Below are 24941 nucleotides of genomic sequence, written 5' to 3'. Positions count from 1 at the left end.
ACAGGCAGCTACCTACCAAAAAGTGAAAAGCTTTATGTTAAGACTCTACACCTGGGTATTGTATATAATGTGCATGTGGCGAGACAGACTGAAAAAAGCCAAAAAGGCCTCGCTAATCCCTACAAAGCGCACACACACCCGTTTACGTAGGTGCTTGAAACTGGCATCAAGTGGTCTGATGCAATAGTGACGAAGAACACAGTTGTATTAAATCTCAAATACTGTTATTCACAGCAAATACCTACTTATTTTTTTTTTGTTTTTTTAATACACTCACCAATGTGCAAATTAACCAAATATCCAATTCCTGGTAACACCTTTCAGTCCGCCTCTGTTTGAATAGATTCCATTCTGCGACTCCTGAACCGAAGCGGAATTCGCTGAATCTGGAGAAACGAAGCCGAATGTGCAGTTGAGGTCACTTGTTAAGACATGGCCTAAGGTCTGGTCTCCTACAAGGGAATGCACTTCTGACACACGACCCGCTTGCTTGTAGCAAACATAAAAAAACACATCGCTAGGTAACGGGCACCGGTAACAGACAGAACGCACCGGGAAGAACGACCTCACAAATCCAGTTTGGTGCCAGTATAAAGTCTATAATATCACAAGAGAAGGCAGAAGAGACAGTTATACACTGTGTGGCACATCAGTAGAAAATATCTTCGGCACGCGTTCCCCCTTCCCTCCGCATGCACCTCGACACCCTCAAAAAAAAAAAAAAAAATGGAAACCGTTTTCTATTTTTTTTTCTGGATCAACTTTTAGAAGTTACAGCAGCAAATTGCAACATAACGTGTTATTAGGCCTTCTGACACAGAAGTGGTTAAATATACATCTTGTGGTCACTGAATTCTAGACTATGTATACAAAAATGGGGCGACCAACCATATATAGCTAAGACTCACAAAGCATAGTAAAGTAGTTGGTAAATTTTATTTATAACTGCCTGTTTATCGTAACCTAAGTACTGAGTATTTAAATAGAATATATATCTCATATGAAAAAAAAAAGAAAAAAAAAAAGCTAAAAAGCATCAAGTGCTTCTTCCCTCCCTTCCCCCGTTTGTATTCTGCTTGGATTCAGCTCCCTAAAAAAAAAAAAACAAAAAAAGAAAAGAAAAAAAAACAAAAACTGATTTTTTTGTTTTTGGGGAATATCTGGAATGCATTTTGCACCGCCCCACCCCTATTCACAAACTTCCCCCCCAAGAACCACAAATGTTTGTTGTTGAACATTGTTTCAGTCAGTGAAATTACCCCATGACCACAAATGCAAATGAGAGACATGATTTTTTTTTTTTTTTCTTTAAAAATGTACAGATATTATTTGAGAGTTCAAAAACGTGTCACTTCACAGAAAGACTGCAGGGACTGGTCAAACGTTCGCTTCTAGAAAAGGTAAAATCCAAAGTCAAGTGGGTTTATTTTCCCGAGAATAAAACCGCTTTTCATAACTGGCCCGCTGGTATGAGCTACTGTGGAATAAATTAGCACAAAAAATATGGAAGAGGTGGACTTTTCTTTTTTTTTTTTTTTTTTTATAACTGTTCGCTATTACAGACATAATCCACAAGGTCAGTTACTCTCAAGAGTTCATCCTCGTCCTCCTCCGGAACGGCCGCTTCTTGCCCGCTTCCAGTCCCGTTGGGAGCCTGGCTAACAGCTGGCGTAGTGTCCTTAGAAGTCTGACTCTTTTCGCTCGGTTTACCGATTAAGGTTTCAATAGTTTTTCCCGGGCTTTGTCCGTTAGCGGAAGGCAAATCCACCAAGCTGTAGTCCAAAGGGCTCCCGTCTTTCGTAACGTTTTCAAAGTCATCGTCCTCGTCGCTCTCAAGCCGGTAACAAGGCTTCTTAGTGTTTTCTGGGACGGTGCTCGTCGCAGAAGGCTTTTCCTCCGCGGGAGGCTTGTCGCTGCTGTCGACGGGCTTGGCGTCCGCTTCTTCGTCCTCGTCATCCGTCTCGATGCGGTTCAGACGCTTTCGGATAGGTTTCTCCTCCTCTTCCTCCGACGGCTCGTCGTTGGAACTTCGGATGCGTTTTCGGAGCAAGTTCTTTTTGAGATCTTTAGGTTTTTCGTCTTCGGAATCCCCAGAAATGGCGCTTGCTGAAGAGTAAATAGAAAAAGGTAATTATGTTACTGGTTGGAACAAGCCTGTAGAAAGGGAAAACAGATCTCTTTTACTGCATATTTTCCACAGGTCAGTCAACTTTATTAATAAAAAAAATTATTATTTACCGTATTTTTCGCTCCATAAGATGCACTTTTCCCCCCAAAAAAGGGGGGAAAATGTCAGTGTGTCTTATGGAGCGAATATGGAGCGGCCGGTCCGGTATTTCCACCGCTGCCATGTCAGAATACAGGGCTGACCGCTCAGCTCTGCAGCGGGACCATACCTGTTCCTCTGTCCAGCGGCGCCCAGTCTTCCTGTCTTCTGTAGTGTGGGCGCTCAGCTTGACTGCCAGGTGCCCAGTGCGCATGCGCGAGAAGAGCTGCGCTTTGTGAATGTTAAGGCGGCACCTGGGACACATGACAGGTCCCAGAAGCCGCCGGACCAATCACAAAGCGCAGCGCTTCTCGCTCATGCGCACTGGGCACCCGGCTGTCAAGCCGAGCGCCCACACTACAGAAGACAGGGCGCCGCTGGATAGAGGAACAGGTATGGTCCCACTGCAGAGCGGACACTAACCAAAGAACAACTCCGCGGAATTAAGAGCGTGTACCTGTCAAATTCAGGTACCCGCTCCCCTCCCTCCCCAAAGGTCAGCAGTCATCCCCTGTACTGTGTCCGCAGTCTCTGGTCATCCCCTGTACTGTGTCCGCAGTCTCTGGTCATCCCCTGTACTGTGTCCGCAGTCTCTGGTCATCCCCTGTACTGTGTCCGCAGTCTCTGGTCATCTCCTGTACTGTGTCTGCAGTCTCTGGTCATCTCTTGTACTGTGTCTGCAGTCTCTGGTCATCTCTTGTACTGTGTCCGCAGTCTCTGGTCATCCCCTGTACTGTGTCCGCAGTCTCTGGTCATCCCCTGTACTGTGTCCGCAGTCTCTGGTCATCCCCTGTACTGTGTCCGCAGTCTCTGGTCATCCCCTGTACTGTGTCCGCAGTCTCTGGTCATCCCCTGTACTGTGTCCGCAGTCTCTGGTCATCCCCTGTACTGTGTCCGCAGTCTCTGGTCATCCCCTGTACTGTGTCCGCAGTCTCTGGTCATCTCCTGTACTGTGTCCGCAGTCTCTGGTCATCCCCTGTACTGTGCCCGCAGTCTCTGGTCATCTCCTGTACTGTGTCTGCAGTCCATTGGTTTAGAATATTTTTTTTCCTGTTTTCTGCCTCTAAAAGCTAGGTGCGTCTTATGGAGCGAAAAATACGGTACCTTCAAGTGTAGGAGTAAAACTCTCCAGGCAAACTGTTAAAATGGTTAAAAAGGCTAGGTGTTTTTTTTCTCCCTGGTTTGAGGTCAAGGGCCGCAGGCTGAGCACCCCTGCATCAAGACATCCTTTTTGTTTTTAATGGCCTCTGAATGAACACCACTGGTGGCCCTCCAGCTGTTGCCAAACTACAAATCCCATGAGGCATTGCAAGATTGACAGTTACAAGCATGACTCCCAAAGGTAGAGGCATGATGGGACTTGTTTCGCAACAGCTGGAGGGCCGCCGGTTTGACACCCATGACTTAAATGCATTCCCTGCTATTCTATTTCCCTCCGCACGCCTCTCGAAATACTTACCCGAGTCTGCTAAGAGATTCCTCTTCTCACAGGGCCATTGGCTCCTGTTACTGTCAATCAAATTCTGTGAGGTGGGGCCAAGTTGTGCTGTGTGTGTCTATGGAGCGCGGCTCCATAGACACACACAGCTCAGAAGCAAGCACGCACATGTGCCCCCATAGCAAGTGGCTGGCTACAGGGGCACACAGAGAAGAGGATGAGCCTGGCGCACCAGCGTAGGACCCCAGAAGAGGAGGTCAGGGGCTTTTCTGTGTAAAACCATTGCAGAGCAGGCAAGAATAACATTTGTTATTTTAATAAAAGAAAAAAAAAAATCTAGTCTTTACAATCACTTTAAAGTATAACTAATGCAGGCCATAGACGGGGCGGAAATCAGCCGAAAAAAAAAATTCAGTTTTTCGGGATTTTGGCACTTTTTTTTTTAATGGGTGAAGTTGGAAAACCCGTCCGATTTTGCCGGCAATGATGGGCAAATCGGCTGATCTTTTTACCGATAAAAAATCTGCACATAAGCCGTGACCAGCAAGAAGAAGAAATAGAAGAAGAAAAAGAAGAGAAAGAAAAGTAATAAGAAGAAAAAGAAGAATTCCAGTTTGCTATTATATTTGACATGAAAAAGTATTGCGGTTGCAACAATGTATCTATTTGTATCCGAATAAAACCATCTGTATCCGAAATGGATACAAATGGATACATTGTTGCAACCGCAATACTTTTTCATGTCAAATATAATAGCGGAGCTCTCTGCAGGGACAGAAGTAATTAAATGCCGGCCGTAGACGAGACGAAAATTTGGTCGATTTTTTTTTTACCGTTGGTGGGAACGTCGGCCTATTGAACGACCGATTTTTCTTCTTTTTTTTTTTTTTCTTAAACGGCCGGTTTTCGACCCGTCTATGGACTGCATTAGGTGTGAACCTAGATAAAGGGAGGGTGGGGGAGATTTACACAAACTAGTGCACATCACACAGAATCTATGGCCATCTATGGCCTGCATAAGGCTCCAATCACACTTCACGGTGTAACACTAAAACAGCCTCTCTCAGCCAGGGTGCCCAAGCACCTTGGGGTGCCTTGAGGTTTCTTCAGGGGTGCTTTGGCAAAATGTCTAAGAATTGGACAAAACTTGTATACAAGCCAGCAGGTGGACAGGCCTGCCTTTTAGTTAATAAATCACCTCTAATGTTGGGTGTCCTACAAGTGTGGATGTTGCTGCATTATAAAAACTATTAGAATAGTTTCTCATATTTTAGAATGGGGGGCCATTTTAAAATGGACAGTCTTGCGGCACCCCATTTTAGAAACACTGCACAAAAAAAGAAGGAACCTTCCAAGGGTTGATTGTACTGAAAACCAGATACAGTGCTTTGTAGAAGTAATCTCTGAATCAATATAGTGACAGTAATGTGAAACGGATCTTACCATATTAGAACATGAGTTCAAAAAGCATTTCTCAAAGATATTTTACTGGCAGCAAGGTGCAGCAGTAGTAACTCTTGCTGCAATACTTACCCCATTTCCAGCGCTGCCCCCCCCCCCCACAGATTCAACTTGCTTCCTGTTTGCATTAAACTACAAGTAAAGGCTTCTGTATGACAGCCCAAACAAGTCCCTATTAAAGTTACTATGTTATGCACGAGCCTCAAAGTAAACTTCCTTTTCCTTCCCGAAGCCAAATTCTCCATTTTTATCTCACACACTCCCACTCCCAGGCACTGTAGCTCACAGTGGGAAAGGTTTCAGCAGAAGAAACAGTGCTGCAAATCCAGAAATCTGTAGGCAGGAGTGATCAGTAGCTCACTGACAGGGCTTACGAATCAGCACTGACAATTCTGATATCCAGGGCTTACGAATCAGCACTGACAATTCTGATATCCAGGGCTTACGAATCAGCATTGGCAATTCGGATATCCAGGGCTTACGAATCAGCATTGGCAATTCTGATATCCAGGGCTTACGAATCAGCATTGGCAATTCGGATATCCGGGGCTTACGAATCAGCACTGACAATTCTGATATCCAGGGCTTACGAATCAGCATTGGCAATTCCGATATCCAGGGCTTACGAATCAGCATTGGCAATTCCGATATCCAGGGCTTACGAATCAGCATTGGCAATTCGGATATCCAGGGCTTACGAATCAGCATTGGCAATTCCGATAGCTATACTCCCTGCAACATCTTCTCATTCTACTGTAGCGCCAGCAGGCACAGCCCCTACATGAGAGTGACAACTCTGCTCTGAATTCAGGAGCAATGCAGCATCACTGCCACTCCATCACAGGAAGCTGCATTAGGTGGACTTCACTGGAAAATCAACTAGTATTTGTGGGATGTGGGACTCTGTGAGGGGAAGGCTGCAAGCAAAAAGTAAGCAGTGCAGATGCTTTTATAATTAACCTCCCTAGCGGTCTGATTATGTCCATATTTCTGTGCTAAAAGCGGTACTTTTTTTGCATGGAAATATGTATTTTTTTTATTATAGTCCTGTAATTTTTAGGAATAACTCACTGAAATCTGTCCGAACAAGAGTCTAGTAAACATCCCGGGTATGTTAAAATTTGAAACACGAAATCATAAATTATAATTTAATAATCATAAAAAATTATAATATAATAATAAATTTAATTCAATAATGTAATCAAACCAAAAACACTGAAATTTGAAATAGAGCGCCAAGTTCGCACATCACTGAGCAAAGTCGCAGAATCGTTTTCAGTGTCTGATGAGGAATTTCCCCCACGAATCATTATCACTCAATTCTGCAAGTGGTTCTGATTTACTATCGCTGTTCTCTAGCCGGTCTAAAACCGCTTTTGACCTAAAGGGACGCTTTTTGGACGCCATGGACGTTTCTCAGTTTCCAGGCAGAAAGAACAGTAAAAATGCAGGCAGGGCGCCGGACAAAGCACTCGGGACAAAATGTATGTGAAATGGTTTGATACAGGAATGTTTTATTATGTGATTTTAGTGATTTTAGTGAATGTCACTCTTTGTCATTTTCAGATTTCCCGCCATTCCGTCCCCGTACGTCCCGACGTCCCAGGGGACGGAACCCAGATGACAGATGCCGGCATCGGCCGAAGGACATTACCGAGGTCACCGCAGGAGGGACATCGTGGGAGCGCAGGACAAGGTAAGTTAAGAACAGGTCCCGGAGCAACGCCGCATGGTAAGCCCGAGTGTAGCTCAGGGTTACCGCTTGTGGTGCTGAAACTCTACCCAGAACTACACTCGGGAATACCGCCAGGGAGGTTAAGCGTTGCATCAAATTTTTTTTTTTCACTGAAGGCCATAGTTTACAAGGCAGAGCCAAATAATCCTCAGGGCAACTTAGACAGGATCCTAAAGTGCAGTCAATTTTACCATAAGCCCACCCACAGGCTTCGTTCTTCTGCAGTAAAGCAGGGGGACAGCACAATTGTCCATCACTTCTGTCCGTCTTACGGGATGGGTCGTGTCAGTACAGACAATGACCATCATCTACGGCCAATCTCATTAGTGTCAACCAAAGGGATGTGGCAGGATGGGAGCGGTTACCCCTTCTTGAAGACCAACTCCACCTTTTAGACCATGTTACATGCATGTTTAGGGAGTAGCATGGTTGCATGAGGACTTTCTCATTCTCAAACCAGCCTCCGAAAGCATGCAGGGGTCCTTGTGCCCAGCAGCAGATGTCACTTGAATTTTTCACGGCTCAAATCTGTGAGTGAATGAATGCACTACAGTCCCATCTGCCACCAGAGCAGACAGCTTTGTAGTTGTGAAACATAAGTGCAGTGATTACCAAACTTGTAGGCCATTGACACTTCCTCCAGCTTATACAAGGAGCTAGAACAGGGGTCCTCAAACTTTTCAAACAATCGGTCAGTTTACTGTCTTTCAGGCTTTAGGGGGGGCCGGATTGTGGCCAGTTGGGGTAAAAAATGTCCCAGACCCATCATCAATGAGAATATACATGACCTCAAGGTCGTCAACAAGAGGAGGAATAGTACGCCATCAATGGTATCAGGGGGAGGAATAGTACCCCATTGTTAATGTCCGTAGGAGGAATAGTACCCCATCAATTGTATCAGCGGGAGGAATAGTACCCCATTGTTGATGTCTGTAGGAGGAATAGTACCCCATCAATGGTATCAGGGGGAGGAATAGTACCCCATTGTTGATGTCTGTAGGAGGAATAGTACGCCATCAATGGTATCAGGGGAAGGAATAGTACCCCATTTTTAATGTCCGTAGGAGGAATAGTACCCCATCAATGGTATCAGCGGGAGGAATAGTACCCCATTGTTAATGTCCGTAGGAGGAATAGTACCCCATCAATGGTATCAGCGGGAGGAATAGCACCCCATTGTTAATGTCCGTAGGAGGAATAGTGCCCCATCAATGGTATCAGCGGGAGGAATAGTACCCCATTGCTAATGTTCGTAGGAGGAATAGTACCCCATCAATGGTATCAGCGGGAGGAATAGCACCCCATTGTTAATGTCCGTAGGAGGAATAGTGCCCCATCAATGGTATCAGCGGGAGGAATAGTACCCCATTGCTAATGTCCGTAGGAGGAATAGTGCCCCATCAATGGTATCAGTGGGAGGAATAGTACCCCATCAATGGTATCAGTGGGAGGAATAGTACCCCATCAATGGTATCAGCGGGAGGAATAGTACCCCATTGTTAATGTCCGTAGGAGGAATAGTACCCCATCAATGGTATCAGCGGGAGGAAGAGTACCCCATCAATGGTATCAGCGGGAGGAATAGTGCCCCATTGTTAATGTCTGTAGGAGGAAAAGTTCCGCATCAAGTGTCAGGAATTATGCCGCACTGTTATTATCAGCTGGAGGAATAGTATCTCATATCACTTGGAGGAATAGTGCCCTAAGGGCCAAATAAAGCCTAGCAAAGGTCCTCATCTGGCCCTCAGCCACAGTTTGGAGACCACCGAGGTAGAGGAAGAATTTGCAGGAGCCTTGCATTGCAATCACGATCCACAAATCATTGTCGCAATGCTTTGCAGAAGCATTCAAAAATATTAAATGTACTTTTGCTGAAAATATGGGTGCATTTATAATTGTTTTTGTAAAAGGTGGACTTAGCCGTTAATGTTGACGAGGAATAATACAAGGAGATGGAGCACTTTTTATTGCCATGATAAAAAAGCTAACCCACAGACCCACAGTCATCCATTATCAATCATCAGGAGTATCCAAGGGAGTCTCTAAAGATATCCATCAAGGATAAACACCATAAAGCTGTGTTAGCCCAGCATTGGGTTTAATGGAAGGTGAGCGCATAGACGTATCTATATTCCAGCAAGAATCCATCTGCAATCTTGTTTGACCAATCAACTTGAATCGAACTTATATAGACTTTTTTTGGACACTCTTCATTTTTATTATTTAAATTACTATTATTTTTTTCAGGTTTTTTGTTTTTTTTCACATTCTATTATTGATTTATTTTGAAGTTGTAATAAGTTGACTTGGATTGTTCATTATTTCTGGAAGTATTCATATCTCACATTTAGGGCGCGGCAATAAGCAATCAATATACTGTATATTACTACAAAACACATTTATATGAGGATGTGAATAGATGCCTGCTGACCTATATATTTAATTAGTATCTCATACCTCAGCGGCTCGCAAGTAATTCTAATATATATTATATGACTTGGCTGTTAATCATTCTCCCTGGAAGGTGCCCAGCCTGGATTTGAGCTTTAGGGCTCATGTACACTGCAGCTCCTAATCCCACGTTTAGGAGCTGTTCAGCGTTTTTTTTCAGCAGCCCCTGAACTCTCCCTAATGTTTTTCTATGTGTCCATGAACACATCTTCATTTACGCACCAAACTTGCGATCAGGAGTAGATTTTACCAGCGTTTCAAACGCCAAACGCTTGTAAACGCGGTTAACTGCGTTTAGAAGCGTTTTTTTAACTGTTCTATGTCCAGATGCTGTCCGGAGCCTTTTTTCATCATCATAAATGCATGCAAAGCGTTTTCCATGTATTCAAATGGACCCGGTACACAGGGTATAAGGGTTCATGTGCACTGCAGCTGCTAAACTGATGTTCAGGAGCTGTTCAGCGTTTTTTTCAGCAGTCCCTGAACTCACCCTAATGTTTTCCTATGTGTCCGTGTATACATCGTCGTTTACAGGCAGTTGAGTTTACAGTCCTTTATAGGCAGTTGAATTTACAGTCGTTTTTTTTGAACGCACCAAACGTGCGTTCAGGAGTAGATTGTACCGGCGTGTCAAACGCTTGTAGATGCGGTTAACCGCATTTATAAGCATTTGCGTTTAGAAGAGTTTTTAACTATTCCATGTCCAGAGCCTTTTTTCATCATCAGAAATGCATGCAAAGCGGTTTCCATGTATTCAAATGGACCCGGTACACCAGCGCAGTCAGTTCCAGGTTTCGCGTGAAGGATAAAATGGTAGAACGTGCCGCATTATGCTCATGATGGGATCCATAGTGAATACAACCAGAAAAGACAGGTCATCTCAACACATACTGCTCTCTCTGCTTCTGCTCTCTCTATTTCTCTCAAAATGTCTGAAATAGTTAATTTTTATTTATTTACTATTTTTCAGTGTATTCTGGGCATCTGGGAAGGTCTCCTGAGGTGATCTATTAAAACCGCTTCTAAAACGCAAATGTGCATAAATGTAGTATGCAAATGCAGCTAAACTGACGTTTTTTGACCTACATTTTCCAGCAGTCAGTTTCCAAATGCCCCGTTGTGATGGGAGTCACTTTGGGTGGGGGGCCCTTTGGAAAGGCGGGGAGACCCCTGTCTCAGCTCCTCATATCCCTATTATGTGTAAGTCACCGTGTGCCTATTAGGGGTACAGGGTGGAATGTCCTGATATTGTGTAAATGTGAGATGTGGGGGTTGTTCATTGTTTACTGCCATGTGGTCCCATTGTGTCTTGCTTGGGAGCAAACTATTATGGGATGTATGCGTTTTGTGTATTGGCTTGGTGGGGGTGTCTGCTGATGTCTCTTGTTGCTAGATTTGGTTTGCCCCACCCTGTGTCCTTATGAAGGGAGGTGGGTTGTTCCCTTGAATGTATATATCTTGTGTCTGTGTTAAAATAAAGCAGTCCATTTCCTGTTTTAATACAAGTCTGGTGCTGTCTTGTCTTGTATGGTCAGCGGTGGTGTCCGGGGATCTGTGTTCGGACAAGGAAGCGGGAGTATAACGGAAATACCCTAGTGCAGTCGGGGTCCGGTTCTGTTACACCTGTGTACATGAACCCTTAAATGTAAAACACGCTGAGAGAAATACTGAGGCTACCACTACTCACACTCACAGCAGCTGTCAGTTCCTATCTCCCAGATTTTACTGGCAGCACAAGCAGAAGATGAAATATGTAGTGACTGGTTGTGGGGAAAGGGGGAACAGTTGCAGGTGGCTGGGAGTCCAAAGCTCTGACACTCCAGAATATGACTGATATTCTGACAGATTAGTGGGCCACTACAACTCAATTTAGGCTGCAGCAGAGAAAGTTAGTTTAGAAGTATTGTACAGATTGCAGCCAAATGATTAGAAGACAATGGCAGTATGGTCTAAGGATTGCAGCGGGCTGCTTTTCTAGGCTTCTCTAAGCCATTTCAAAGTGAAAGCTTCTTCCTAGTATCCAAAAAACAGACATTTTACGGTTAGTCTTCAGCTTACCGTTGCTTTCAGAACTGGAGAATCGGCGTTTAAGCACTCGTCTCATCTCCTTCCCTCGTCTAATCTCCTTCCCTCGTCCAAAGCGAGCTCTTTTCTGTGATCCATCGCTCTCTGAATCTTCCCTGTAGTTGACTTGCCTCTTCTGATTTCTCCGTGATCGCCTCCTCCTGGTTTCCAGATAGTCATCACTGTAAACACTACTGTCGTCAGTCTCTGTGGGGAAAAAGGAAGGAGCTGTTATGCTACAGTGACAGTCTGTGACTCTACAGCAGGTACTCACCTGAATGTCTTTGATGAGTTATCAAAGAAAGCCATGACAAGGAATTACTTAATGGCACTTGGTCAAAACCCCCCCCCCCCAAAAAAAAAAAAACAAACACCAACATCCTGTTAGCATTAAAGGAGAAGTTCACCTTTTTTTTAAACAAATAATAAATACATTTTTTTGCGGGGTAAAAAAAAAAAATTTTTTCTTTTACCGCTTACTTGCCGCCGTATAGCAGATATACTGCTATACAGTGATTTCGCATTTCCAGGTAGGAGGCGCGCGCACACCCTACTCGCGCCGCCATTCGCAGCCACGAATGTCAATCACCGGGTCACAGCCGATGATTACCGACGGGGTGTAAGACTGTTTTGTTTACAAGCAGTCTTCCTCCCTGTCATCTCGGCCACATTGCACATTGCAGAACGCTGTACTGCACTGGTGACAATATGTAAAAAAAAATAGTGAAAATAATTTTTTTAATTTTCTGAAAAATTAAGACAAAAAAATACAACTTCAAAAAACTCGCAATGCCTCTTATGAAGTATGTCGGACTGTCTACTTTGCAAAAAGTGATCATTTGGGGGATATCTGTACTGTTCTGACATTTCTGGGATATCTGTACTGTTCTGACATTCTTGGACCTCAAGAAATTAGATTGGCCGTCAGTACTTCAGGATTGATCAATTTTCAGATCTATACCATAGTTTGTGAACTTTCCTACAAACTAAAAAATACAGCCTAATTTGGGTTATTTTCACCAAAGACATGTAGCAGAATACATCTCGGCCTAAATTTATGAAGAACAATTATTTATTTGCAAACTTATAACAGAAACAAAGAAAAACGTGTTTCTTTTTTTTCAAAATTTTCGGTCTTTTTTTGTTAATTTAGCAAAAAATAAAAATCCCAGCGGTGATTAAATACCACCGGAAGACAGCTCTAGTTGTGTGAAGAAAATGATAAAATTTTAGTTTGGGTACAATGTTGTATGACCGCGCAACTGTCATTCAAAGTGTGAGAGCGCTGAAACCTGAAAAATGGCCTGGGCAGGAAGGGCCCGGTATTGAAATGGTTAATGAACTACAAGAGCTCTCACCAGCATGTTGTGTTTGAGAACTACAAGCTGTCAGCCGCAATGGCTGATGGTACTTGTAGCCTATTCATTCAAAGGAAACTGAATGAATGACCCAGTCACAACTGTGCTGTGTTCAAATTGTGACAGTGGGTGTGGGGAGAAGATCCCTCGACTGCTCTCACAGCGAGGGGAAATCGGAGGGGGAGGGGGTTAATACTGAAGAGGTTACATCCTGAATACGAATGTAACATATTCAGAAAAGTGATCTTAGCCTTTAAGCTATCAAAGGATGACAAAGCTTGTTAAAGCATTTAGTTCCTTAACTAAAGGCAAGATATTCATTACATAATTACACAAACTTATAGTTATATATATAAAAAAAAACAAGAAAAAAAAAAAAAAAACCAGTCCAGATTCCTAAAGCAAACCAAAAAGTCTCACCTGACTCCTGGCCATCATCATCAGAGTCATCATCGTCGTCATCATCATCCGAATACCTTCTTACACGCTTTCTCAGCCGTGTGCTTTTCCTCACTGGCCGCTGGTAGTGCCTCCGAGGCCGCCTTGTTCCAAAGTCGCTGTCATTGGACTGCTGGTCCTCATCGCTTTCCTCTACATTTTCATCCGAGACGACAAAATCTTCCTGAGAGCTACGATTTAAGAGAAGGTACAGTAAAGAAGAAGCCAAGGGTCCATATAATACCCAAAGATTATAATCCAAGATAAATATATGAAGGCAAGAAGCATGCAATGTTCATTCACTGACCCTTCACTGATCCGGAATTCATCTTCACTCTCATCTTCATCTAGGTTGCTGTCACTGTCTAGATCGTTAAGTCGCCGACGTTTTTTGCGACGCGTGACAACTCTTTGCGGCCGTTTTCCTTCTGTCCTTTCACTCTCCAAAATGGTGGATATGTCTTTGCCACGATGACCGGTGATATTGGACATGTCTTTTCCATGGCCACCACCTTTAAAAAAAATACAAAAAAAAACAATAATCTAAAAATGAATATTGGGAATCATCCACCCATCAATGTGGCTCCCATTCATGTGGTTATGATGACAGCCAGTCATGAGTACACAGCATTTCTTTACAAGATTTAGAAAACTTTATGAAATTCCATTAAAGTACACTGTGTGCACAATTATTAGGCAAATTGTATTTTAAGGATTAATTTAATTATTGAACAACTCCAGTGCTCTCGGTCAATCCAAAATAATAATAAACCTCAAACCTGAATATTTAAGAAAGTAAAAGTGAGGTTCTGGCTTTCTTAGGAGAAGGTCTATGTGTGCACAATTATTGGGCAAGTATTATTGTGCACAATTATTATGAAAATAAATGAAACTTTTCGAATTTCACTTGTTTATTTTCAGCTGTTAAAGCGAGAATAATTAACAACGCAAAGTTTACAAATAAACATTTCTGACATAAAAAATATCAGTAGCCACCCTTTTCAATAACCGTAATAAGCCTTCCATTCATGGAGTTTCTTGATCTGTTGACAATCAACTTTTTGTGCACCAGCAACCACAGTCTCCAAGACACTGTTCAGAGAGGTGGACTGTTTTTCTTCACCTAAATCTCCCATTTAATAAGGGCCCACAAGTTCTCAATAGGGTTTAGGTCAGGTGAGGAAGGGGGCCGTGTCATTATTCTTTCATCTTTAAGACCTTTACTGTCTAGCCATGCAGTGGAGTACTTCGATGCATGCGATGGACCATTGTCCTGCATAAATATCATGGTCTTTTTCCTGTACCACTGCTTGAAGAAAGTGTCTTCTAAAAATTGGCAGTAGGTTTGGGAGCTGATTTCGAGTCCATCTTCAACCCAAAAAGGTCCGGATAGCTCATCTTTAATAATACCAGTCCATACCAATACCCCACCTCCACCTTGATGGCGTCTGAGTCGAAGTGGAGTGCTGTGCCTGTTACTGATCCAGCCACGGGCCCGTCTGTCAAGAACCTCTCTCATCCCATTAGTCCATAAAACCTTTGAAAGATATGTTTTCAGATATTTCTTTGCCCAGTCTTAACGTTTCAACTTCTGTGTCTTGCTCAGTGGTGGTCGGGTTTCAGCCTTCCTTACCTTGGCCATGTCTCTGAGCCCTGAACAGCTTGTACTTCTGGGCACTCCAGGTAGGTTGCAGTTCTGGAATATGACAGCACTGGAAGATAATGGCTTCCTGGTAGCTTCACGTTTGATTCTTCTCAAATCTTTGGCAGTTAATTTGCATCTTTTTTTCTCAACATGTTTCTTGCAACTCTGTTGACTATTTGCAACAAAACATTGGATGGTTTTTGTGATCACGTCCCAATATCTTAGCAATTTCAAGAGTGCTGCATCCCTCAAAGACTTTTTACAATTTTTGATTTCTCAGAGTCAGAGAAATCTCATTTTTGGCCATTTTGCCTGAGGAAAAGAAGCTGCCTAATAATCAAGCACACCTTGTTATAGGGTGTTGATTCCCTTAGGCCACACCCTCCTTCACATAAAAATTACGATTTGGTCAAAATACTTCCCTAATAAGTGTGCATACAGTGAAGAACTAAAAGGCAAAAAACTTACACATTTTAATGTTCAAAAGATTATGGACACCTGATTGTCACATTTATATAAGCTTGTCAGACATCCCATTTGAAAACCATGGGAATTATTATAGAATTGGGCTCCCCTTCCCAGCGATAACAGCTTCCTTTCTTATAGGAAGGCTTTCCACAAGATTTTTGTGCTTTTGAAATTGTACAAGAGGAGTATTCTTTTGGGAATTTGTTCCCATTCAGCTAAAAACGGCATTCAGGTCAGGTAATTATGTTGGACGAGAAGACCTGGACCTTTGCATCTTATGGTACAGCACTGTACACGTCACCGCTCTCTCCCCATGTCTAATATCTTTCTCTCGGTGAATAATAAAGAGTTCTAAGGTACCTAAAAAAACATAAAAGATGTCTTTACAGGAGCAAGAAATCAGAAAGCTTCTTGTACTTTTGTAACTGCCCTAGATCAGCAGATTAGACTGCTTGGGCAGGATATAGACCGTTATGAAATGTTCTCCTTTTTCTGCAGTTTTTATAATCAGCTCTGCATCATGAAGGTATTTAGTCCCCTGAGTAGAGACACATGGGAAGAGAACTTTGAATGTGTGTGTCCCTCCTGTGTAATAGGTCTTTAAAATGAATAGAATTTCCTTCATTACCTCCTCCATCAGCATCCCTGATGTCATCTTCTATTGCTTCATCGATCGCCTCATCAAATTCATCAAACCTACAAACACCAAAGTTACAGTTTTATTTACCAGTACCTGCATAGTTACACACTTACAATGAGCAGCTAAAACCCCACCAGCAACAGTAACAAATTCTCTCTCTCTCTACATATCTCTCTCTCTCTCTATATATATATCTCTATATATATATCTCTATCTATATATATATATATCTCTATCTATCTATATATATATATATATATATATATATCTCTCTATCTATCTATCTATATATATATATATATATATATATATATATATATATATATATATATATATATCTATCTATATCTCTATCTATCTATATATATATATATCTCTATCTATCTATCTATCTATCTATATATATATATATATATCTCTATCTATCTATCTATCTATCTATCTATATATATATATATATATATATATATATATATATATATATCTCTATCTACCTCTATATATATATCTATCTATATATCTAGCTATCTATCTACCTCTCTCTCTCTATATATATATCTCTATATATATCCCTCTCCCTATATATATATATATATATATATATATATATATATATATATATATATCTCCCTTGAGAAAGACGGGCTGAGCTTCATTGAAAAAGTGACAATAAAAACACTGCTCTTTTTGATCTTCCACCTCTGCAAGACCCTTGAGTGCACCTTTAAGCCAGTTTTGGATATATATATATGGGCAGCACAGTGGCTAAATGGTTAGCACTTCCACCTGGCAGTATTAGGGTCGCTAGTTTGACTCCCAACCACGGCACCACCTGCCTGGAGTTTGCATGTTCTCCCTGTGCCTGTGTGGGTTTTCTCTGGGTACTCCGGTTTCCTCCCACATTCCAAAGACATGCTGGTAGGTTAATTGGCTTCTCTCTAAATTGTCCCTAGTATGTGTATGTATGAATGTGAGTTAGGGACCTTAGATTGTACACCCCTTGAGGGTTAGGGACTGATGTGAATGTACAATATATATGTAAAGCGCTGCGTAAATTGATGGCGCCATATAAATACCTGAAATAAAATATATAAATTCTGTCAAATCTATCTTATCCTATCTTGCTATCTTATCCTACGAGGTGGTATCAAAATGTTTTGAGACTAGTTTTGTAACAGGCCAACAAATGGCAGTACAAGGCTGCACGCACATTCACAGGGACCACCAACCTTCATAAGTCAGTGTGCCAAAAGGCATCGTCCTGTGCAACCGGTGCTATTCTGACCACGTGCGTTACCACGTCTGCTATTTCATCATGGACAGCATGTTAGAACAAAGAGCAAACGTGAAATTCTGCGTGATATTGGGCAAATCTGCCACTCTGACATTTAATATGATTCGGCAAGTTTAGGGTGATGCTGCAACAAGTCGTTTGAGGTGTTTTGTGTGGCATGTGCACTTCAAGAGTGGAAGAATGTCACTGGAAGATGACAAGAGATCAGGAACATCAGCTCAACCCCTGAAAATGTCCTCTTCTCGAAGATGAAGGTTGCGTTTTGACAACATTATGGAGATAAAGCGAATTGCCCAGTTTCACGCAGAATTTCACATTTGCGCTTCTACAGGGCCAAACAACAACTAAAATACGCATATGCGGTATCAGTGCGATCGTTAGGCGCAGAATTTATTTTGGGTCATTCTTTGGTGGCAAAATATGGTAGTTGCAAGAAACATACAACAAAATTAAAAAAAAAATTTTTTTTTTTTCTAACTATTTTGGGCCAGTTTTTCTTCTGTAAAAAAAATAACAACAGGAGATATCCGTTACCACTTCCCAGCAAAAGAAAGCTCAATTAATCCTGAAAAAAAAAACAAGGTTAAATCCATCTGGATACATGAAGTCCTTGGGGTATGTTCAGTGTTACTAACACATGTCAAATTTTCTAAATTGTGTTCAGTCATTAACACTTATTTTACACTCTGTCATCTAAGGTGTTAATGTGGTTCTAAAGCCTCTAGCATGCATTCTATGCATGAAGGGGAAAAAAACTTTTATCACAGACTGCACAGCAGAGCAATACAAAGCAGCTTGTTTCCCTAGTAAAACACACAGCACACAGTTAACCCTTGACTGCCCCACGTTAACTCCTACCTGCCCAGTGTCATTAGTACAATGTCGGTGCTCTTTAATAGCACTGATCACTGTATTAGTGTCACTGGGAATGCCCGCCGCAGTCCCGCTATAAGTCACTGATCGCCATCACTTGTATATTGAAAAAAAAAAAAAAAAAAATACAAATTGCAATATATATACACCATTTGTAGACACTATAACTTTCACGTAAACCAATTAATTTACATTGGGAATTTTTTTTTCTTACCAAAGACGTAGCAGAATACATTCTGGCCTAAATTTATGACGAAATTTGATTTAAATTTTTTTTACTGGAGATAATTTATAGCAAAAAGTCTAAAATATTGTTTTTTTTTCAAAATTGTTGGTCTTTTTTTGTTTATAGTGCACAAAATAAAAAAACAAAGAGGCGATCAAATACCACTGAAAGAAAGTTCTATTTGTGGGACAAACATTTCATTTGGGTGCAGCGTTGCATGACTGCGCAATTGTCAGTTAAAGTAACGCAGCGCCCTATCGCAAAAAATGGCCTGGTCAGGAAGGGGGGTAAATCCTCTGTAGGGCAACTGGTTAAAAATGAAGCATGAGCTTTTGCTAATTGCAGAGCTATTGTTCGATTACAGTAAGGGGCGTGCCGAACCTTTGCAATGAGACCACACTTCACCCAAGGGCAGCATCGGTCCCACTCTGCAGCTGTTGGCAGGGGACAGGCTTTTCTACTCTGAAAATGACTGCTTTAGATAGAGAAACCTCCTCCTTTTGTTTTGATGCAACTGGAATTATTTAGCTTTGATCTGTATTAGGTTTAAAGTCAGGACGGAAGGATCTGCTAATAGAACCACAGATGTTCCACTGAAATTTTTTGACACATGCCTCACCTGTAACTGATGAATTTCCTGGTCCTTGTTGACCGCCTTTCCAATGGTTTAGACTTTTTCTTCTTCTTTTCCTCTTTTTCTTGAACTTCTGGGACCTCTTCTTGTTCCTACAACCATCAAAATCATATTATACTTAATGCTAATACCATCAAATCAAGTTTAAGGTGAAACACAATAAACCTGTTTATCAAGTTATCAATGGTGCTAAGAAGTTAGAATCCTATAGTGTTTTGCAGGTACCCTGTGGAAGTCCTTGGATGCTGGGCCTTCTACTTCTGTTCAAGTCATACTTGCGCCCCTCCCTTTCCTGTCACTAATCCTTACCTACATCACTCCACTATTAAATGCCTTGGACTTCACTGACATTTTGACGTTCTACAATTAAAGTGATACTAAACACAGGATGCTTAATGTACATTATACCTTCGATTTCTGTATGTGGATGGGCGCTCTGTAATTATTTAAATAAATAAAACATCTAAGTAGCTTGTCCCTAATTGCTATAGAGCGGTCACATGGCCCAGCTATTTCCCAGCCAGTCCCCCTCGCCCCCAAAGGTGCCAATCCTTAATTGGGAGCGGGGGACCAATCTTTAAAGCAGAACTTCCCCTTTTGGGTGGAGCTCTGCTTTAAGCGCTGGGAATACTTTCTGGATGCACAGCAGTTCTAACCGATTTGGCAGAGGCCATGGATCGGCCACTGTTAGCCTGCCAATGTCCGTGTACCAACACCTCGTGGGCCAGGCTGGTGCCACTAATATCACCGGAATCACATTGTCTCGAATCCTGCATAATAGCCGTGGGAGTAGCTGAATTGGGGGAGAAGGCATAGGTTAGGGAAAAATGATCCAACGGTATCTCCAAGGCATCTGCCCCGATCGCAAGAGTGTCCAGTGTCCTGTCCACCTTGCTGTTGAACCTGGACACCAACAGATCTACATCTGGGTACCCCCAACGCTGGCAGATTGCTGAGAACACTTCGGGATGCACAGCCCACTCCCCTGGAAACAACCGCTGACTACCTGGGTAGTCCGCCTGACAATTCTCTATCCCTGGAATGAATGTTGCTGACAGAACTGGAACATGCCCTTCTGCCCAAGCCAGAATGTGATCTACCTCCTCCTGAGCCCTCTGGCTCTAGCTACCGCCTTTGGTGGTTGATGTATGCCACTGCTGTACCATTGTCGGACTGGACCCTGACTGGCCAACCATGAAGCCTGGTTGTCCAATATCTTAAAGGCAAGCCGCACCGCCCGAAGCTCCAGGATATTGATGGGAAGGATTTTTTCCTGAGGTGACCATGTCCCCTAGACAGTGGTCCCATCTAGAACAGCCCCCCAACCCATGAGGCTGGCATTGGTTGTTACCAGCTTCCAAAAAACTGGTGGGAAAGATCTTCCTTTTTCCAAATTCCAAGCTTCCAACCACCAATTCAAGCGTTGCAGCACCCAGGGGGACAAAGACATGCGGTAATCCAGTGCTGGAATCTTTCTGTTCCATACCAACAGAATATTCCTCCACAAAGGCCTTGAGAGGAACTGTGCATAGGCCACTGCCTCGAATGAGGATACCATCTTCCCCATTAACCTCATGCAGAGACGAATGGAAGGATACTTCCTGCTCCTCATACTCCGAACCTGATCTCTCAGGGTGTGGCCCCTTACTGGAGGCAAAAACATCTTTGCCTAGACATTGTCTAGGACCACCACCAAATACTCCAGTACTGGTTCCAGGGCCGACTTCTCAAAGTTGAGCACCTAGCCCAAGCGTTCCAATCGCAAGGGCCACATTTTTTAATCAGGCTTGGAACCCGACTGACCCCTGAGCAGTAGATTGTCCAAATATCCCAAAATCGATACTCCCCGAGTTCTGAGCAGCTCCATTACTGGAGCCAAAATCTTTGTAAACACTTGAGGAGCTGTGGCTAGCTCAAAAAGTAGTGCCACAAACAGAAAATGTTGAGTTTCAAACCGCAGATACTTTTGATATAATGGAAATATTGGCTCCCTCTTGTAAAGATGCGACTACTGACCACATCCGAAATGAACAAATCTTTAGGAACTGGTTCAGCCTCTTCAATTCTACAATAGGCCTTACATCCCCATTCGGTTTTGGAACGGTGAATAGGTTTGAATAAGATCCCTGGAACCTTTTGTTCGCTGGAACCTCCACAATCACACCCTGGGACAACAGCCGGTTAAGTGCCTGAAACAAAGATTTCCTTCTCAATGGATTCATGGATACATTGGATTTTAAGAAATGGGGAGGGGGAATTCCCCAAAATTCCAGTTTGTACCCCTGAGCAACTGTAGCAGTGACCCACCTGTCCTGGATCAGCTCTTCCCAAATCACCGAAAAAAACAAAATCGTCCCCCCACCTGCACGAGTGGGGGTGCCCCTTCATAACGAAGCAGACTTAGAATCTGACTTGGTGGGCTTCTGCCCCCAGGGTTTCTTCTGGCACCGGCCCTGAAATTTTCCCCTAGATGCAGAGCCCTGTGTACGGCGAAATCCTTGCCTAATGGAAGAAGTACCAACCACTGACGTGCGTGGCCCCTTAAAGGTCAGGCGTTTGGACTTTTTCTTAAAGGGTAAAATGTACTAGCACACCCCCCCACCCCAAGGTCTTCTGGATATACTTGTCTAGGTCATCCCCAAACAAATGTTCTCCATGAAAAGGAAAACCCGCCAACACTCTTTTACACGGTAGTTCTGCCACCCAACTCTTTAAATACAAGACCCTGCGCATGTGTACCGACAGAAGGGCCATGCGAGAGATCTGCTGAATCAAATCCTTAAGGGCATCAATTGCAAAACACAAGGCCTGTGGTAAATCTGCCAAATCCACAGCTGTATCCTCCTCCAAAAAAGATGGCCTTCTAACCACGACATTACCTCCACTAGCTTACAAGGACATGTACTCAACCCTCCTGCTTGACTGGCCAACCCTCCCAGGCAAGTACTCACGTGCCTTTAAAAAAACCTGCCCTGTGTCCTGGCCATTCCTCCAGGGTCCAGCAGCGGTAGCAGCAGCCCATATGTAACAGGCAGCGTCCCATGTAAACAAAATGGTCAACTTCCTCTTCCTGCTGCTACTGTGCATGCGTCCCCGCCGCGCGTGCACCCATGTGGTCTCTACTGTAATAGTCTCAGTAAAGTGGCCAAAAATAGGTATTACAGGCAGGTATAGGCAAAAAAAAAAAAAAAAAAAGTACTCCCTCTCGTGGAGGAGTCATCCATAGCAGACTCCTCCACGAGTGAGCTTTTAGTCAGGGACCAACCTAAACCCATCACGGCGGGCCCTGTCCTAAAGACCTTCAAAGACTCTGTCCCCCTTTTTAAATGGGGGCCAATGCCTTGGATACGTATAACACCCTGCCGGAAGCGCCTTGGTCAGATCAAACTGCACAGGGTTTCGAAAGCGCAGGGTCCAGCGCCATAAATCCACATTTCAGGCAAAACCCAGTGGATTCTTCTCCTTATCCAGCAAGGCTTGGGTATCATCCATTTTGGCTAAAAGCTTTTCGAACAGATCCAATTGAGGCCCTTGACTCTCAGTAAAATCATTCCAGACCTCCCAGTATGCTTCACAGAGCACATATTCAGTGAACATCCACCTTACAGACACTGGTGAAAAAACGGAGTACTTCCAGTGTAAGAGGGGTTATATGGGGGTGAACTTCCTGTTTGATTGGTCGGCAAGTGTCCATTCACCTATAGGCGGCATATAACCCACATTGTCATGATTATGGCCTGCTCTGTGTCCCGTAATGTACGATAAAGAAAAAAGTACTTACAAGCACAAGGTGTAGCAGGAATCTAGTTAACTTGATGTCTTCCCGCTCGCCGAATGCATATATGCGCCCTTAATGCCGATACGTGTATTCAAATGTAAACAATGCTGTGCTGAGAACGCGCACCCTGCACACTCCCAGCAGGTAACGAAAAGCTCTCGATCTCTAAATTGTGATCAGGAGCTTTCCGATCATATGACCTCCAATCACAGCAGTCACATGACTGAAATGTACGCCTCCACCGTCCGGCATCTGAGACCTCTAAAAGAGCTGGGAGGCGTCGGTGGGAACACATTTTTTTGGGTCCCTTCAGGTTCACATTAAAATTGTGCATAGCAACCAACTTACTTGTGTAGGAATGATGTTTTCAATACTGATTCCAACGTAAACCAAACGTTCCTTCCTGCAATTGTACAATACACTCAGTCAATGCATGTAAAAACAGTAGATATGGCGGAAAATAAATATTTTAAAAGGTTTTCCGGAAAACTGAGAGTGTCGTATTTGCCCAACTACTCATCTCTGAAGTTCACACTGGTGAGACTCCAAAGTCACGTGATTTCCAGTGCGATTTTACACTCTCTGGCATTCAAGTTCCAAGAAAGTCACATCCAAAGTAGGGCAGAAACCTTTTTAAAGTCGCATAAATTGGAACAGGTGCCACTGAAATCAATGGGCTGCCACTTGTCATGAAACTTTGTGTGTCCAAAGTCACATGACAAGTCGCACTAGGATGAACAGAGCCTTACCTGGATTTGGATCAACAGATTTTCAAGCTTTAAAGTCACGTGCTACATTCTGCCCTTACTGCACAGCCATGGGATACAATGATTGGCCATGGAAACCCATGACTTTAGTCCTAGTTTTTGCAAAGAGCAGCATTACATGAATCTAGCCATTTTTTAAACCTAATGGATTGTGGGCAAGTTACAGTTCTGAAGGGTTGTGGTAACAATACCATGAAAGTCCTCTAAAAGTGACTAGATGCTTTTCTATTAAACCTCTGAGTCTGCTGGACATAACAGAAACAAGTTTACTACCACTACTGCAGCCAAGATCCTGATTTACTACAGCCTTGGCCTAAAAGAGAGGTCCAAAGAGCTCAATTCATTAAAAACATCACTGAGCTGGGAGCATCTACAAACAGGCTGGAGAGATCAGCTCGTTATGAGTTCATCAATATGAGCTAGCCTAGGGTGTCTTAATGGTACAAGGTGGGAACCATATATTTTGGAAAGAAGATCATGACAGAGCAGCACAGTGGCTAAATGGTTAGCACTTCTGCCTGGCAGTATTAGGGTCATTGGTTCGAATCCCAGCCACGGCACCTCCTGCTTGGAGTTTGCATGTTCTCCCTGTGCCTGCATGGGTTTCCTCCGGGTACTCCGGTTTCCTCCCACACTCCAAAGACATGCTGGTAGGTGAATTGGCTCCTGTCTAAATTGGCCCTAGTATATGTATGTATGAATGTGAGTTAGGGACCTTAGATTGTACACCCTTTGAGGGTTAGGGACTGATGTGAATGTACAATATATATGTAAAGCGCTGCGTAAATTGACGGCACTATACAAGTAATTGAAATAAATGAATGAAAAATTCCTTGGGCTGCCTAAATTACACGTAAAAATGCAAGTACTGCTCATCCTCCTCCCACCACCCCTCTACCAAGCGGGTACCTATTTGCGACAGGTATCTGCTCCCACAATTCCCACCTAGGAGTGAATTATGACAGCTTGCTCCCTCAACTCTTGCAACATTCCTGTGACACGTCACATGTCCCAAGAGGCTGCAGGACCAGTCCCACCACGTTACAGTGCCTCGTGCAGAGCCGACCGTGAGACTTTAGAAAGTCACAGCTGGCATCCATATCCAAGATGGTGGCACCAGAGTCAAGGCCTGGCAAAGAATCGGCTCCGAGGAAGATAGCTCTGGACTCCACAGCCAGGTAAGTGTCTAGACGGAAACCAATGCTAAAACCAGGCAGCTTATTTCACATTATTGACTACACAGATGTTAAACATTATAATTGCCAAAACTGAGATACCTACAGTAAGTAACCAAAAGTGGCTTCTAAGTATATTACCTTCTCTCTGCCCGTTCTTTCTTCTTCAGGACCACGTCTAAATTCTGTAATTGCTCATCCAGTTTTTCACACAGCAATTTCTGTTCATA

The 24941-nt window shown here is 43.1% G+C and overlaps 1 protein-coding gene across 1 annotated transcript in view; it reads right to left on the bottom strand.

Annotated features, from left to right (window-relative positions):
* Positions 1-578: 578 nt before the first annotated feature.
* The window catches only part of RSF1 (remodeling and spacing factor 1), a 92379-nt gene continuing 68016 nt past the window's right edge, over positions 579-24941 (bottom strand). The window contains exons 9-16 of the mRNA XM_089684504.1: positions 24853-24932; positions 23118-23172; positions 18977-19083; positions 15953-16020; positions 13519-13723; positions 13194-13402; positions 11410-11622; positions 579-2106 (exon numbers count right to left, since the gene is read on the bottom strand). Coding sequence (XP_089540630.1) covers positions 1541-2106; positions 11410-11622; positions 13194-13402; positions 13519-13723; positions 15953-16020; positions 18977-19083; positions 23118-23172; positions 24853-24932 — 1503 coding nt within the window. The 3' untranslated portion in view covers positions 579-1540. The remainder of the gene's footprint in view (positions 2107-11409; positions 11623-13193; positions 13403-13518; positions 13724-15952; positions 16021-18976; positions 19084-23117; positions 23173-24852; positions 24933-24941) is intronic.

The sequence above is a fragment of the Staurois parvus genome, unplaced genomic scaffold (assembly GCF_062004578.1).
Source record: "Staurois parvus isolate SC_StPar_1 unplaced genomic scaffold, SC_StPar_1.0 ptg000348l, whole genome shotgun sequence".
In the NCBI taxonomy this organism is placed as follows: Eukaryota; Metazoa; Chordata; class Amphibia; order Anura; family Ranidae; genus Staurois; species Staurois parvus.
The sequence above is the reverse complement of the archived record's forward strand: the minus strand, read 5'-3'. Positions and strand labels throughout refer to the sequence as shown.